Source organism: Tauraco erythrolophus, chromosome 1, assembly GCF_009769465.1.
Source record: "Tauraco erythrolophus isolate bTauEry1 chromosome 1, bTauEry1.pri, whole genome shotgun sequence".
Lineage (NCBI taxonomy): Eukaryota > Metazoa > Chordata > Aves > Musophagiformes > Musophagidae > Tauraco > Tauraco erythrolophus.
The window spans coordinates 67,117,550-67,134,028 of record NC_141465.1 but is presented as its reverse complement, the minus strand read 5'-3'; the positions used below and the strand labels follow the sequence as shown (position 1 = coordinate 67,134,028).

Genomic DNA, 16,479 nt, shown 5'->3' with positions numbered 1-16,479 from the left:
TGAAAATTGAGAATGAAAGCTTCATAGATGCAATAAAAGAGAAAATAAGCAAAGGAAAAATAAACACATGCAAACAAAAAAGACCCAGAATATGAAGACAAAAGAAAGAAACAGGGTACATAATAGTAGCTTTCCAGTTAATTTTACAGCAACTTAATAGTAGGAAAAACAACAGGAAAACAATTTCAGTAACTAAAGTAACTAAACTTGGATACAGGCCAAATGGAGCTGTAGCACGCAGTAAAGGAGGTGAAACTCATCAAAGCTCTTTAACCAGAACAAAATCTGGTGTGAAACGTCTGTCATGCTCCTTCCAAACACGAGGATGATGACAAGAGCTTGAGCGCATCAAGTGCCACGACAGCACGGTGCTTGAGTCTGGAGGCGTGCGATCCCTCCCTGGCTCTGCCGCGCCGGCAGCAGGTCGCTTTGCACATGCTTTAACTTCTCATCTTCAAAGGGAGAACTGATATTTACTGTTTTCTATAAAGCATTCTGTGGAGTTAAGAAACATTAACTGAAGATACCTCTATTTATTAAAGAACTGGAAACTGTAACATAAGGTCAAGAATTTACTATTATTGTTCAGAAACAGAATATCCCTATTGGGAAATTTAAACAATCCATTAAGGGATGAGACTGTACTTGCTATGGATGTCAAACAATTTTTCCACTATAAACCTTTCTGCAAATCAAAATAATTCCTCCAGCAAAGCTGCAATGAAATAAAGATAAGAGAATGACTCCATATTTATTCAATTCTGTATTCAATTTGGAAGCATTATACCCAGAGAAACCCTTCAGCACAGAAATGCAATTTTCCATATAGCATCTTCAATGCATCAAGATGTTTAAGGAATCAACAGTAGAGGTCTGGAATACTGTAACCTCCCATAAACATGGATTTTACAATATTTACTTTTCACTGTCCATAGCTGTGTCTGCCACGTCCTATTTTCTGTGCCCATTCCCTGGTGGTAGAGTCACAGAATCCACAAATAGTTTGAGTTGGAAGGGACCCTCAAAGATCATCTAGTTCCAATCCCGCTGCCATGGGCAGGGACACCTTCCACTAGATGAGGTTGCTCAAAGCCTCATCCAACCTGGCCTTGAACACTTCCAGGGATGAGGCAGCCACGACTTCTCTGGGCAACCTGTTCCTGTGCCTCACCACCCTCATCGTGAATAATTTCTTCCTTACATCTAATTGAAATCTCCTCTCTTTCAGTTCAAAACTGTTACCCATTGTGCTATCACTACAGGCCCTGGTATAAAATCCCTCTCTTTATTATAAGCCCCTTTAAGCACTGGAAGGCTGCTATAAGATCTCCCCAGCGCCTTCTCTTGTCCAGACTGAACAGCCCCAACTCTCTCAGCCTGTCTTCATAGGAGTGGTGCTTCAGCCCTCGGATAATCTTCGTGGCCCTCCTCTGGACTTGCTGTAACAGGTCCACATCTGTCTGGTATGGGAGACTCCAGAGCTGGACACAATACCCCAGGTGGGATCTCACAAGAGCAGAGCAGAGGGGCAGAATCACCTCCCTCGATCTTCTGGCCATACCTCTTTGGATGTAGCCCAGGATACAGTTGGCTTTCTGGGCTGCAAGGGAACATTGCCGGCTCATGTCCGATTTTTCATCCACCAGTACTCCCAAGTCCTTTTCCACAGGGCTGCTCTCAGTCCAATTGTAACCCAGTCTGCACCAATACTGGTGGTTGCCCCAGGTGCAGACCCTTGTGCTTCACCTAGTTGAACGTCATGAGGTTCACATGGGCCCACTCCTCAAGCTTGGCATGTTCCCTCTGGATGGCATCCTTTCCCTCCAGTGTACCAATGGCACGACTTAGCTTGAGGTGTCACCAGCAAACTTGGTGAGGGTGCACTCAATCCCACTGTATATGTCATCAATAAAGATACTGAACAGTACCGGTCCCAATACAGACCCCTGAGGAACGTCACCTGTTACTGATCTCCATTTGGACGTTGACCATTAATTTGGTCCCCTCTGCTCCAATGCTGTTCATGTGCAAAATGTGTAGGGAGCATCTGAGGTTGCTCAGAAATCTGCCACCCCGTGCGGAGGGGCTCCTGGGGCCAACGGGTGATGGCGATGAGGAACAGAGACAATGTCAAGGGGTCACAGGGGCGATGGCAATGGCTGATCCAGGTGGCTGTGATTGGCAAGGGGCATCGGTGGCATGGGACCTCACAGGGGCACAGAGCAGGCCATGGGGGTATCCTGAGCCATCACCTCCCATCAAGCCTGACTGAAAACACGTATCCCCCCACATCCCAAGGGAGAACTAGCAAACCCCCTCCATGGCTCAAACCCACGTGGAGCACAGTGGTGGGGATGCGACCTCCACGCGAGACCTTTATTACTGGCAAAATTGATTCCTTCTGCTTCTTGTGTGAGCAAAGAAAGTAAATACAGGAAATAAGTGAGAACACGACGTGCAGAGCAGAAAATAGTAACACCTGACAGACCCAAAGTGAAGTGATACAGCAACTCCATCAGCACAAACCATTACCCTGAATAATATTTGCACCAGGTCAATGAAGCAAAGCTATTCGAATGACATTCCTCGAGTTTTTCTTCCTAGGAAGAAGACTATTCCTTTCCAGCAACACTCTCAGAAACGGCTCCGCTGAGGTGCTACGATATTGCTACTTACTACGGTAGTGATTTCTCACACCTCCCACCAAAACTGAGTCATAGTCCTAAAAAGGCCCCCAAGGCTCTCACATGCCCTAGGAACAGCTTGGGCATCACAGCTCTTCCAACTCTTAGCTTCGAAATCTGCAGTCTCTTGGAGCTACAGGGACTGAAGGCGAAAAGATGGAAGTAAAAAAAGAAATCAATTAATTCTTTCTACTACAGAGAGAGACTTTTGCTGTCTTACCACGTGCCTAGCAGCACTGCCAAGCAGCAGATTACTCACTTTCCTTCATTAATTACTGAAAAGAGCTACAAAAAACAAAATGGTGTTTATTTGAAGTTCATTCAGACAAAGCTACTAAACAGCTAGGATACTGAACACAACGAAGGTCAGGATCTCCCCATATGATTACTTTCTTGGGTCTGCAGCTACATGACTTCAGAAAGTGAAATACTGCCATAGAGACACCTTTTAATGCACTTCATCAGCCAAGGAAGCTCTTCAGAGGAAAAAAAAAAAAAAAACGAAACAAAACCAAAACAACAAAAACCCACAAGTAACCTTTACCATCTTGCCTGAGATTACTCTGGTCTTTATCTGCTCACTGCCAATCGTTCTAGGTTTACACACTAATGACACAACTTCAGAGTGACCACAGTCTTTGCTCTGTGTTTGGCTTTTATTTATTTCACCAGCATCGGAAAGGAATCACTGGTTTGGCGAGCTGGCGTCACTATCTGAAACCTTTAAGTCCTCAGTTGACTCGTCAAGGAAGCACAGGTACATCAAAAGCACCAGAGGAGCTGAGGAACCTCAACTCTATCCAGTTTCCTGTGATATCTCATCTTAAACGTGAGCTCAGACTCTTTTAAGCCCAACCACCCTGTACCAACAAAAAGTTTCCCTCTGATACCTATGGAAAGCATTAACTGAAACACGCTTCTCCTACATCCAAGGCAATGGACTGATACTAAAAAACTCCACTTTCATCAGAATTTTGATAACCAAAGGAATTCATTCTCAAGTGACCAAATTAAACAGGAAAGGACCCCTCTGACAAAGCAGCGTCCTAGTGCAGAAATTGCCCAGCACCACATAAGCGTTATCACCTGAATCCTCCTCCTGTGCTCACGGGCAGGAGACAGCTGCTACTGCCACTGTTTTCTAAGCAGGCAGTGGCCTACGTGAAGAGTGGTCCAAGCAAGGTGAGTCTATGGAGTTTCAACGCAATGACAAATATGCCACTGCACAAGCCCACTGACTCCATTTCAGCTGTAGCAATGAGGAAGACATTCATCAGCAACAGTTGGCTGTGGCCCTGGTGTGGCAGCAGTTCCTGAGCTCTGAGGGTAGGGAAAAGAGATTCAAAAAAGAGAGTTCAATGTGCTCTCCAAATCTTACTAGTCTTATTATTGACTACACTCACAAACTCCAACCTACAACACTGTCAGGGCAAATTCTCCATAAACACTCTCCTCATATTTTTAAGATTAAGCTATCGCACAAGCCGTACTCCCACAGGAAACCAAACATCCAAAATTATCCTCTCCCGTCTTCTGCATGGTCCTGTGCTGCCTTTCAGTATGACTAATCATGGTACAGTCATCTCGTCATTAGGTACTGCCGAGTACACCCCTCTCCCAGGGTCCCCAACCACTAGCATCACCAATGACTTGTGAAGCATTTCATCATCCACGTGGAAGAAGCTCATCTTCTTGGTCCGTCTCTATGCCCACCCAACAGAGAAGAGTGACAATGTCCAGCCTGAAAGCCAGGTTCTGTAGCATAGGCTAGAAAGGATTCGAATGTGTTAGTTTGGGAGGTCAACGATTCAACGACCACTCATGCCTGTGTCTCCGCTCCTGACACTGGCAGGTGCCCTGGCTCGCTGGAAAGTGAGGATGCACGTAGAGAGGGAAGGGGGACGGCAGAGCCGTAGCCCACCCCTTGGACAGGCTGTTCCTGCCCACTCCTGCCTGCTGGATGTCTTCGACCAGTGACAGTGCTGCAGGAAGGGGACGACAACACGGATCCTTTCCTGGATCTTCTGTTACTGCTAGTAACACAACAGTTTGCTTCTGGGATTCTTATTTTTAGTAACTTTTTAAAGGCGGATGAAACATCTGGGAGAAGACGTGCGCTAAAGAGTATCACAAACTCCCCCGCGTCCCCCAGAGGACTGCGGTGACTCAATGCACCAAACCCACCTTCTGCTCTCATTCAGAGGCAGACAGGGTTCATCTCCTCAGGTCTACACACTAGAGAAGGCAGCAAATTCGGTCCTATATTGTGTGGGGTTTTTTTTCTAAATAGAATAGGCAAACCCAATTCTTCGCAGCAGAGATTTTGGCGGTATAAAATCGCAATGAAACAAACATTGGAAGCTGAGAAACTGGAAAGCAAAAACCCAGTGGCTCTCTACACCTCTGCATCTTTTGCAGTGTGTTGCTGGCAAGACAAAGGGAGGAAGACACCAATCTTGCCCTTAGCTACTTGCTTCCGTGTTTTCAAGGTCTGGGATGAGTGAGAGATGGCCATTCAACCCTGCCTGCTGAGTTTTTGTTTGTTAATAAGCACAAAACGACCTCTCCCTGGTTGAACAATATTATTACAGATGCCGAACTCTACACAGCCTCTTCTTTAAAGTGTGCTAAATTATTTTTAACAGTAACGACTACAGTGATAGCCCCACCATGGAAATATATACTCAGATAAAAGCGCGACTGACCGCATATAAAAGGAAGTCCTGTGTTTATCAAAAGAACAGATAAAACCAAAGCTAGGAAAAAATACAGTTTCCTTTCTGCAATATAGATCAGAAGTACCATACTTTCCTTTTAGAAAATAATTTACTGATTTTTCAATATTAAAAAGGTATGATTGGTTTGGATCTTACATTGCTGCTGACTGTGAAATATAAATAATCCGACGTTTTCCACTGTGATCTAACACCATGATTACCTACACAGCAAAAGAGAATAAGAAAAAAAAAAAACACCTCATCTCATGGTTGTCAACTATTTTTTTACTCTGTTTTATTACGTGTATGTATGACTGTATTCTCCGAGGGCTTTTTTATGATTTGTTTTAGAAAGGAAGTATGCGAAAGAATGAGGCTCTTCCCACGAAAACTCTTGGCCGGAACGCAAGATGCTCTGGGCTGAGCACGAAGCCAGCCGCGCCTGTCCCCTCCACGGCGCTGCGCCCTCCCGGCATAGAGCCAGCGCGGAGCAGCAGCCCCAGCGCCAAGGAACCATGCCTGCTGGACGTGCTGCAGCTCATGCTTCTGCCAGGAAAGCCTGCTATTTCTTATCTCGTGACGTTTTAGCACCAAACAGCAAGGAGGCTCAGCAGCAAGGACCAGAAGAGCCCGTCACAATGGTCCTCAGCATCCTCAAGGCATAGGCACCTTGTAGTAGGCTGGTACCTGACCCCGCCTCCCCTCCAGCTGACTCCTGTTGCCTTCACGGGACATCTCTCCTCCCTCACATGACAAGTGCAAATCTGTATTTTCGGGGTGTGTACCTGCACACCTATCGTCCCTTGAGCAGACATGCTCCGTCATGAGGGGGTCACAGTGGGCACACGTCCAAAGAGGCAGCAGGACCAGCCACTGCGCCATGATGCAACGTACACCCGTGTCCAGCACACGGTGACAACGCTGCACAATTTACTGAATTGGATATGGGCTCGAGAAGAACGCACAGAGCAAGCTTTTCTGTGGAAAAACTATACATTCAAGGAGATTATGCACACGCATACATACATATATTTGTGTGTATGTCCCATTTACAAATAAATAAATGTTAACTGAAGTCAATCGAAACACCATCAATCAAAATAAAATCTTCCTTCTACTTCCGTCTATTTTACTGAGTTAAAGTAATTAAAAATACATAAATTATTACTATCATTGGAAATGAAAACATATTGATTTGCTTATAGGGATGACAATATAGCAAACCTGATACAAGCTGCAATAAAAGCATTTCAAAACACGTAAGAAGGCAGTCTACTAAAAGCTGTTTCAAAATGAAATTGGAAATTAAGAAGTAAATTCATAAAATCATGTCTTTTTACAGTCACTCACAGAGGAGCTTTTGATTGGAATTAGCCTGAAATTAATCCACAAATAAACATGCTCAATAATATTTACTGAAATGATAATTTAGTAAAGCAAATATGATAGTGCCTGCGTTTGGCTGACTTCTTGGCTGCCACGTGGAAGGCAATCAGGGGGCAGCAGATCAAACACGGTAGTGTCCCTTTCTTTTTGGTTAGGACCATAACATCCTTACCCACAGTCCATCCACAACTGCACAATGAAAACTTAAGATCTCTCTTTCCCTCCACTCATCTTGCACCTAAACCCACTTTAACCCCACATCAACTGCAGCAATTAATGAACCTTTGTCCAGAAGGGGAAAGACTTTAGCAGCTTAATGAGACAGTAACACATATTAAAATCAGTATTATTCAGATGATGATATTCCAGTCCTCCCTCTGAAAATAACTGAGACTGTAGGAGAAATGATCATTAGCATTTTGATAACAATCTCGCCAGCCTTCTGTTAAAATATTTTTTGTTTAAACTGAAACTGGGATTTGTTATCTCATGCAAGCAGACCAGTCTAAAATTAGCAACGGCCAATTCATATTGGTTTGGATCAGATCTTTAATAAACTTCAGAAAAAATTAACGCTAACTTGCTTGAATAACCAGACTCTCATGCCTGTTGCTGTAACAACAGAAAGACACTCTAAGCATCGACTAAGAAGCAACATCTTCACACAAATACCATTTTTGTGCTCAGAAAGGCACTCCTTAACCATACACAGCATTAGTTCCACTTGTCTGATCAATCATATTCCAGTTGACAGCCAACACAAGGGATAAATTCCTTCCTACCACAAACCCTTAAGGTATCTTCAGAACGAAATGTGGCTGAACGCCGCAGAGTGGGAAAGGACTTTGCACCTTTGTCCTGTCGCCTTCGAGAGCAGACAAAAATTCCTCAGCATCCCTGAGTCAAGTTACGTTATGTGATTACCATGGCGAAAGAAAACAGTCCCATCTCCCTCTTTTTTTAATTAGCAAGTCCCACAGCGTTCCCTCCTCTGGCACCCAGCGCTGCAAACCAGGCTGCTAAACCTTCTAGTTCCCAAAAGGGGATGAGATGGAGACCTGCTGCAGAAACAGCTTCACAGCGTTCACAAGAAGCCCCTGCTGTTGGGTCCACCATGCACAAACAGGCCGGTTGCACCAAAAATCCCAACCGTCCCCACGGGACAAGAAGCCAAACTTCAACAGGGACCGATCTGTGCTTTGAAAGTGCCAGAAACCAGTTATGAGACAAACCTGACTGTGGTTTTTGCTATTTAACCCCTCAATAGCTGGCCTACAGATGCAGAGAGGCTTTACTTTCCCAGTGACCCCCCCACAGAGGAGGGGTGCAGCCCCATCAGCTCCTTTGGGCAGCTCTTAGGCTGCCCATTGCCAGAGCTCGCAGGTGACCCCAGCTAACAGCGACCAGGGCACAGCAAGTTCTGTGGAGCTGATGGAAGTTTTGCTTAAAAGACTAGGCAGAAAGTGCTCTTAATTCCAGATGTTTCACATTTTTCTCTCTACTTTTGAAAACCAAATGTCTTTTTAATACCAAAAGTAATATTCCCTCCTCCTGTCCTTCCCCTGAACTGAGAGGCATCTCATGTACATGTATCGTTAAATTCATGTTTGTTCTTTTTAACCAAATAAAAATGTTCAAATTACATGCAAGGACAATTAGATTAAATTGTTGGGCACACACTGTGGGGTTTTTTCTAAGTTATTCAAACAATATTAAAGGTTTTCAGCAATGCCTTAGCAACATAAGCAAAACTTCCCGCAAAGAGGAGGTAACGAGTTTAACATTACTGCTGAGGACGACGGTAACGGAGCCAAGAGAGTAAAACTAGCACATCAGCACCCCCCCCCGCTACCCGAACCGTCAGGGAAAGGCATGGCTCAAGCTGTCAGAGGAATCCGAACTGGCAGAGGAAGCAGGATCTGGGGCTGGTAAATGGGGCGAACCTGTGTCCAGGCCCACCCGCATGATGCACTAGAAAGAAATTGTTCTAATTTTTTTTCACTCTCTTGTTTTGGTTTGGGTTGTTGGGTTTTTTTTCCACTTTCACTTTTGTATAATAGACAGGCCAGTAACTTTCCAGTCAAAGTACCAGTCTGCCCCACGCAAGATGCTTCTGTAATGGGGAACAGTTTGGTTCAGTGCAAGACTAGGGATAACTAGGTAGCTTTCAGCTGGCACTGCTTTCCCCCGTCGCTCCCTCCCCAGCTGCAGCTGCACAGCTGCTGTGGGAGCTGGGGCAAGGGCAAGGTCAGGCAGCTTTCTCAAATCCCGTAGTTTATCTTTCTCCAGGCTCTCGTGTCCTATTAGAACTAATCTTGGGTTCTTCCCATGACAGCTTAGCCCGGATTGGGAAAACCTGTTGTGAAATATCAGATTCTAACAAGACCGCATTAAGAATGCTTGTAAAAACTCAGCTCGATATGTGATGAGTGAGCGCTGGAAAGCCGAAACCGTGTGCATCCCAAACAGTTTTGGTCTGCAGAAGTCACCAAGTCCCTGAAGGTGAATGAATCCAGTGCAGCAGAGGTCAGCAATTACAATGTTGCAATGCTTAAAGACCTTAATCAGAGTGAAATACTAGTTACAACCGGCCTCTTGCAGCTTAAGGAAAGGCTTCCAAGGAAGAGCAGACTTCAAAAGAAAGTGGCATCCTATAGTTACGGACACTACAGGTGTGTTACTTAAGTGTAAGAGAGAATTAGGGTTTGTATCTGAAATTTAAGCAGTGGTTCTTAGTGAAGACAGCATGAAATGTTGAGCAAAATAGTGAAATTCGAGGGGTGATTCTAAACACAACAGTGCAGAAGTCAGAAAGTACCCAGACACACTTTTCAAGCTGAAACAGTAATGGGATTATTAACCTAAAATTATGAGACAGCAAACTAAAATAACTCTAGACAACAAGAAAAGACCTTCCTAGAGTGTAAAATCCTCCGCAGCATAAATAAAATATTGTTGTAGAATCTTATGCGGCAGCTTATTGACCGTACGGACGCAGCTTTGTCTCGAACGAGCAGCGTGGCACACGCAGCCCCCTCCTGACCTGCGAGCACAGGCCCACGGCGTTCGCAGCCAGCGACTTTGGCCGGTCTGACCTGCTGGGCAACCTGTCAGCGCCTGGAGTCTGCCTCAACACAAACCGATAAGATGAGGAACAAGGAATACAGCATACTGTTACAGCCCATATACAGCCCTCATCGCTGCATCCCCGCACTGATGTTCCTCGCAAACCAAGCGCAGCGTCCCTGCCAAAATCCCTTCAACAGCAGAAAATAACCGTCGTAGCTCCAGCATATACAACTGGTGCTTTTTAATCTCCCCATATTACCTCTCTGGTAATAACTCCAGGTTTGTAGGGCAGCTTCCCCCTGAAGATTGCAGAGCCCGTGAGGGTTGGTGAGTGCTGCTGGGGCAGGTTTTCAGCTGGGAAATGTGAAGCTCAGAAAGTTCATGCTGCTCACCGGAGGTCGATGGCTGCGTCCTGCACAGGACCACACTCTCCGTTCCTTCTCAGCCTTAAAACCACAACAGTGTTATCCCCCCAGACAGCAGAGGTTTAGGGCAGGTGGGCAAAAATTGCCAGAATTAGAACGTGGCACAGGATCTCAGGGCTAAGAGTCTTGAAAGTCTAGCCATCTTCTCTTCAAGTAACCAGCTACCAAACACTGTCATACGCTCAGCGGTACTGCCGTTCATCATGAATCATTCAGAGGGATGACGTGCAAGGATTAAACTTAGCATTCACATTTAACAGCAAGAGGAGTCCCACAGAGGCATGCCACACTGACTCAAACTAATAGGGAGGAGGGTCTGGGGCTAGTGGCAGAAAGTCCTCTCCACGGCCCTGTGACTCTTTTAGGTGTGACTGAGCCGCTGTTAGCCATCTCAATCCAGAAGGAAAAGTCCACTGTCAACACTGGCACCCTTTGGTCACATCAGGCCCATTATGCATTTTTCTAGCATGCAGATCAATATTAACAGCACCATCCAAAGATGGGTAAAAATACTCTATTTTTGGACATAATGATGACACCTGCAAATGGCAAGTTTTCTGAGAAGAGCTCAGCCAATGATGAATTTATCTGACTCAGCCCCTCAGCATTCCCCTCTCCCATGCGCACTCCCTTCTGTGAGGACAACTTTCATTGCTGGGATTTTAAACACTCCTGGCTATATTTTTCACAATACCCGTTAGTATGACTGTTGATCTCCTGCGCTGAAATGCATTTTTTAGCCATCTGCCAGACAAAAAAAAAAATCCTCAAGATCAGAGGCTTTGACACGTGGAGTACCAGTCCTATTTGGATGGCTTTACAACAAAGTTCAGACACTGGCCAGCCAAACTACAGTGTCAGAAGCAAATAAATCAGAGAGAAAGAACAAAAGTAAGGTAAGTCCATGGCTCTATGCATATTGTGCACTGCTGATGAGAACGGTGCTCCTATCTGTGCAAAGCTAATCACTAAAAAGCCAAGCTGAAGAGTCTCCTCAGCCCAAGACAGTGTGTGTCCCCTGCACAACCCACTACTGCTTACAACAGATATAAATGCATACGAATGTCAGACTCCATCCGCTTCCTCTTGCATAATCCAGGGTGGGATCTTCACCTGCCAGACAATGTATCCAGCAAGGAAACGCAGCTGCAGAAAATCACTGCAACGTCTACTCCACGTTCAATCCACTGTCATCTCCAAAACTTACAGATAGTGTAGGATGAAGCAGGACTCTCACAAAAAATAATGACCCGGTGTCTCTTTTGGAGAATTTCTACAAATAGAGCAACCGAAAAGCCTAGATAGTGAATTGGCACCGCTCCCTCTGCTTGCAAAACTCCTCTGGAGCCAAGGGTAGGAACCTTTCCCCTGGGCTAGCAAACTGCAGCCTTCCACCTGAACCGGTGAAATAGCTCTGCAAAGCTGATACATGGGAGAAACATCCAGCGCAAGGCAGGGAGCGCAGCCCATCCGTCACTTCACTCCAGCACGCTGACACATCATTTTCCTTATGCGCACGTCTTGCTCTCTGCTGTTACCTATAGCCCGTCCGGTAACGCACCACATGCCTACCCACCACCTCGGTCATGTTCTCTATTCTGGGAAAACTGAGAGACATGTTTTGTTTTTCTAGGTTGTTTCTTTTTCATGCAAATGTTGTTCTCAGTTTGTATTCCCAGCGAGCAAGCAATAAACCCTGCACCTGGAATGGGAGACGCCTGGTTTGGGAGGAAATTACTAAAGACTTGCATGCGTTTAGCTGGCTATTTGATCCTGAGAGCTCCTGAAAAAATTCTAAGTGATAAACTGCAATAATTGTTAAAAAAAAAAAAAAAAAAAAAAAGCCCCAAGCCCAAACCCATTATTTACCATAATGCCTCAACAATCTAAGGGAGCCATTTATTTTGACAGAACCTGAATTCCCCAAGTGATTCTACAGTGGTAATGGAAACAGAGGAGCCAATATATTATAACCTAGTGTGTAATGCACCTACCATTATAAACCACTCTTAGCCTCCCGCTTTATTCCCCGGGGGGGACACTCTAACAGTTGCTGGATTTCCTTTCCCTCACCCTTCCAGTGTGCTCTTTCAGCAGTCAGACCCTTTTATAACGCCTAGTACCATACCCTGCATTTACATAGCATCTATAATGTGAACATCCCTATACCGTTTAGAAACACGTTTTTTATACACTGAAATAGAGGCATTGGGAGACTAACTGGCTTACCAAAGGTCACATATCACTATATATCAACAGCATCTCTAATGTTTTTCAAGCTTGTCTTAGTAGGTAAACACCATTTCCAGATCCTCGATGCTGAAGATGCATACCACGTATGTCAAAACACCTTCAGTATTTCATAAGTGTTTCTGAAGACTGGTCTTGGACAACTTTCGGAACAGCCCCAGTGCCAGTTCATCCCCAGCCCAGCCTCTCTCACACTGGGTTTCAGCACTCTGGATAGACCAAGCCCGTGATAAACAATGGGAAAAGAAGGACCAGAGACCGGATAAAGACATAAAATCACTCCCTCACTCCCCGAGTTTTGCCAAAGTGATAAACAACATGCATTGATTTTAGAAAATACTGTCTATACAAAGCAGACTTCCCCAAGTATAAGATGTAGAAGTAAAACACAGGCATAATAGTGACACAGAAGCTGGCCCTGCTCTGTTTTCTAAGGTTAATTAAAATTCTCATAGAAACAGATCCCTAGTGTGATTCTAACATATCGGTCCAAAGATCTGGGTGAGACTGAAGTCTGATAGAAGTGACCTTGGCTCTTTGCCATTACATTTCACAATTAGCAGTTTCCTTCCTAACCAAAAAGCCCATAATGGTATGCCTCATTTTATATACCACATTACCTAAAATGAAAGGTATTAATTAGTAAAACAGTGTAATTTGCATTTAAGCCCCAGGCAGCAAATCTACAGCAATTTCTGAAATTAAAAAAAAAAAATATATATAAGAATCACTTCAGCTCTCTCCAAGGGAGCTAAGCTGTCAAAGACCACCCTAAGACCGAAAGGGATGCGATTCTGCTTTTCAGTACCAGCCTCAAAAAGCCTAATTCTAGGCTGGCTTGTATCATCTATTGTTTAGTAGAGAGAGAGGTGCTGTACTCTTGTCTCCAGGTTAGCTCAGCAATCAGCTGTATCAGCAGCTCCAAGCAGGATTATTCTCCCCTGCTGCTTTTTTTAAAAGCAGATTAGTTCAGACTTTCTTTCACTGTAATGAACCTTGTAAGGATCAAGAACATCACATTGATTTCCAGGATAAAATTGTGCAGTCAGTCAAAAGGCCAAGCAAACAGTTTCACAGACCAACTCTGCCCCAGCAGACCTACTGCCCCAGAATCACCCGTTAGCCCCAGCAAGGGGGAAAAAAAAAAAATGCAGTTGTTAACCATAAAAGCCAAAATGTGAATCTCAAGTCATGTGTAACTTTGCTTTCTATCAAATTCAGATAGGTAAGAACCCACACAGAAACAGACAACAGAACTGAAGACTTTCACCAAAGTCCTATTCAATCAAAGTCGATAGAACACAATGTGGTTTTCTTTACCATATGAGATCTGCAACAATGGCTAGGGAGGTAACTTCTTAAAAATCTGCCAATTTATAGTAAAATAATGAAAATTCAACTTCTCTAAAAATTTGCATTAAGATATAAAATTACTCTCAAGCAACTTTTCCCAGCAAGCGTTTCCTCACATGCACACGTCCCCTGTCACATCCTAGATTGACTAGGATTTAAAGAAATGAAAACCGGAGACTGTCTTCTTGCTGGATGCTCACAAAATCTTGGTCAGGGTGCAAGAGCCGGCCTCCACAACACAAATCCTGCAGGTGCAATAAGCCTTCCATGCAGACCCTGCCTCCCGTAAGAGAAGGCTATCCAGACATCAAACCAGACAGTGAGGATATCCTATCTTAAACTACCTAATGAACACAAACTTCCCTTTCTGTAATGCTGAAACTCAAGATGACAGGAGTCGTCTGCTATGACAAAGCCACAACCATAAGTTTCGTTGAAAAACAAACAAACAAAAAAGCAGAGGGCAGAATCCCATTGCCTCTTTTCTTCTTTAAATTCGACAAATCATTATTAGATACCTGAAGATCATTGCGGTCTACAGCTCAGTAATAAAAGATCTACCCTTCCAGAAATATTGCCAAGCATATTTCACTTCAGACTCCAAAATTGAATTTTGTGGAACAATGTATGGCATTTGCCATCATTTCCTGCAGGCAAAACTTCAAAACGCCAGTACAGGTCTATTCATTTTTTCTCAGAGAAAAAAAAAAAAAAAGAGAATAAAATAATTAATTGAAACATTTACTATAGTGACCTAACTTCACAAGGAATCTCTGCATTGCCCTTTCCAAGGCAAAAGCCTCTACACTAAACTACAGCTCAAGCAGATTTCATGAAAGATCAAAGACAATCAAATATATCCACTATATATATGTCACTAGAAATAAGATGAAGTTTGCAGACTTCAGAGCGTCTCTATTCACAGTCTCCTAAAGAGGTCCTATAGTAAATTTTATCCTATCGAATCATGTAATAATACAGAACACTGGGAAGAATTGATCTTGTCCCCTCTGAGTCAATGAAAGCCCGTCATTGATTTTAAAAGCAGCAAGATCGGGCACTCGATTGCAGTTTTGAAATACATAAATGCATATGCTGCAGTACTCCCCTTCAATAAATCACACACCTTATACATAAAAATGAAATTACGTTCCCTCGGGAGGGGAAACTTCAGCTCCGAAGCCCGCTCAATCCTGGCTGTCAGAAGGACTCCGCGCGGCTGTAACCGCACAGGCAGCGCCCCGGGAGCCGAGGGGAAAACTCGGGGCTCCGACAAAAGCGCCGGGTGCGGGACCGGCCGAGTGTTTCTAGCGACTTATCCCCGCAGGCAGCGCGGGAGCGGGAGGCAGCCCCTGCCTGCACCTGACGGACACCTGGCAGGGGCCGACACGCCGGATAAAAGCGCTGTGGAGGCACTTCGTGTTTCTCAGCTCCGGGAGCCGCGTCCAGCTCTGCTACACCGGGGGCTGCCCTGGGGCCCGTCGGCGCAGCAGCTGCCGGACAACCGGTACGAGCCCCTGCGGAGGGTCCCGGGACGGCTCCGGCCCCTCCCGCTGCCCGGGGCCGCCCGCAGTATTTGGAGGGCATCCCCGGCCGAGCCTCCTCGAGTGTCCCGCCGCTACATCGTGGGGCAACCGCAACCGCCGGCCGCAAGCGCGGGGAGAGGCCCCCGCCGCGGCGTCCCGCCGGGGACCAGCCTCCGCCGCCCTGCGGGACGTCCCGTCGCCAAAGCGGCACCGGCCGGCGCCCCGCGGGGACGCCCGCCCGCCCGGCCGCGCTCCCTCGGCCCGCCCGCCCGCCCCCGGCGCGGCACCCACCTTTCCCAGCAAGGCGCTGCGGCTGGCGGCCGCCAGCTCCCGCAGGCTGGCGGCGGCCGAGGCGGCGGCGGCGGCGACGGCGCTGGGGGCGGCGGCGGGCTGGGGGTACGCGGGGGCCGCGGCGCTGGGGCTGCCGCTGGCGCCCCCGGCGGCGCGGGGCCGCTGTCGGATGCCGTCCAGGAGGCGGACGAGGAGGATGTTGGCGGGCAGCTCGTCCACGCCGCAGCCCACCAGGATGCGGCACTCGGGGCAGCGCAGCTCGTGGCGGGAGCTGACGATGCTCTCCAGGCAGCGGCGGCAGAAGGTGTGCTGGCACGGCAGCACCTTGGCCGTGGTGTCCAGCCGCTCCAGGCACACGGAGCACTCCAGCAGGTCCAGCAGCGACGACTCGTCCATCGCCGCCGCCGCCGCCGCCGGCTCCCGCTCCGCCGCCGCTCCGCCGCCGCTCCGCCACCCCCTCGCCTCCGCCTCCGCCCCCGCCCCGCCGCCGCCTCCGCCTCCCCTCCGCGGGGCAGCGCAGGGCCCCGACGCCCCTAGGGCCGCCGCGGCCGGCGGGGGAGGGGGGGCGACGGCGGGGCGGCGGGGGCCATCAGGGCGGCGGGGGTGCGCGGGGAGGCGGCGGCGGGGCTGCCCCCGGCGGCGGGCCGCGGCGACCTCGGGGGCCGCCTGGGCGGCGCTGCCCAGCGCCGTGCGGCGCAGCGGCGATGCCAGCGGCGCGGAGCGGAGCGGTGCCGTGCGGGAGGAGGGCACCTGCCTGCCCGCGCCTCTTCCCGCCGCC

At 47.2% G+C, this 16,479-nt stretch overlaps 1 protein-coding gene across 2 annotated transcripts in view; it reads right to left on the bottom strand.

The window, feature by feature from the left end:
* The window catches only part of SH3RF3 (SH3 domain containing ring finger 3), a 255,155-nt gene extending 238,896 nt beyond the window's left edge, over nt 1-16,259 (bottom strand). Inside the window, exon 1 of one of the 2 annotated variants that reach the window (XM_086610626.1) lies at nt 15,702-16,259. In XM_086610626.1, the coding sequence (XP_086466752.1) occupies nt 15,702-16,097 (396 nt within the window). In that variant the 5' untranslated portion in view covers nt 16,098-16,259. The remainder of the gene's footprint in view (nt 1-15,701) is intronic. The other variant, XM_086610618.1, reaches the window with a different exon arrangement.
* Nucleotides 16,260-16,479: the final 220 nt, after the last annotated feature.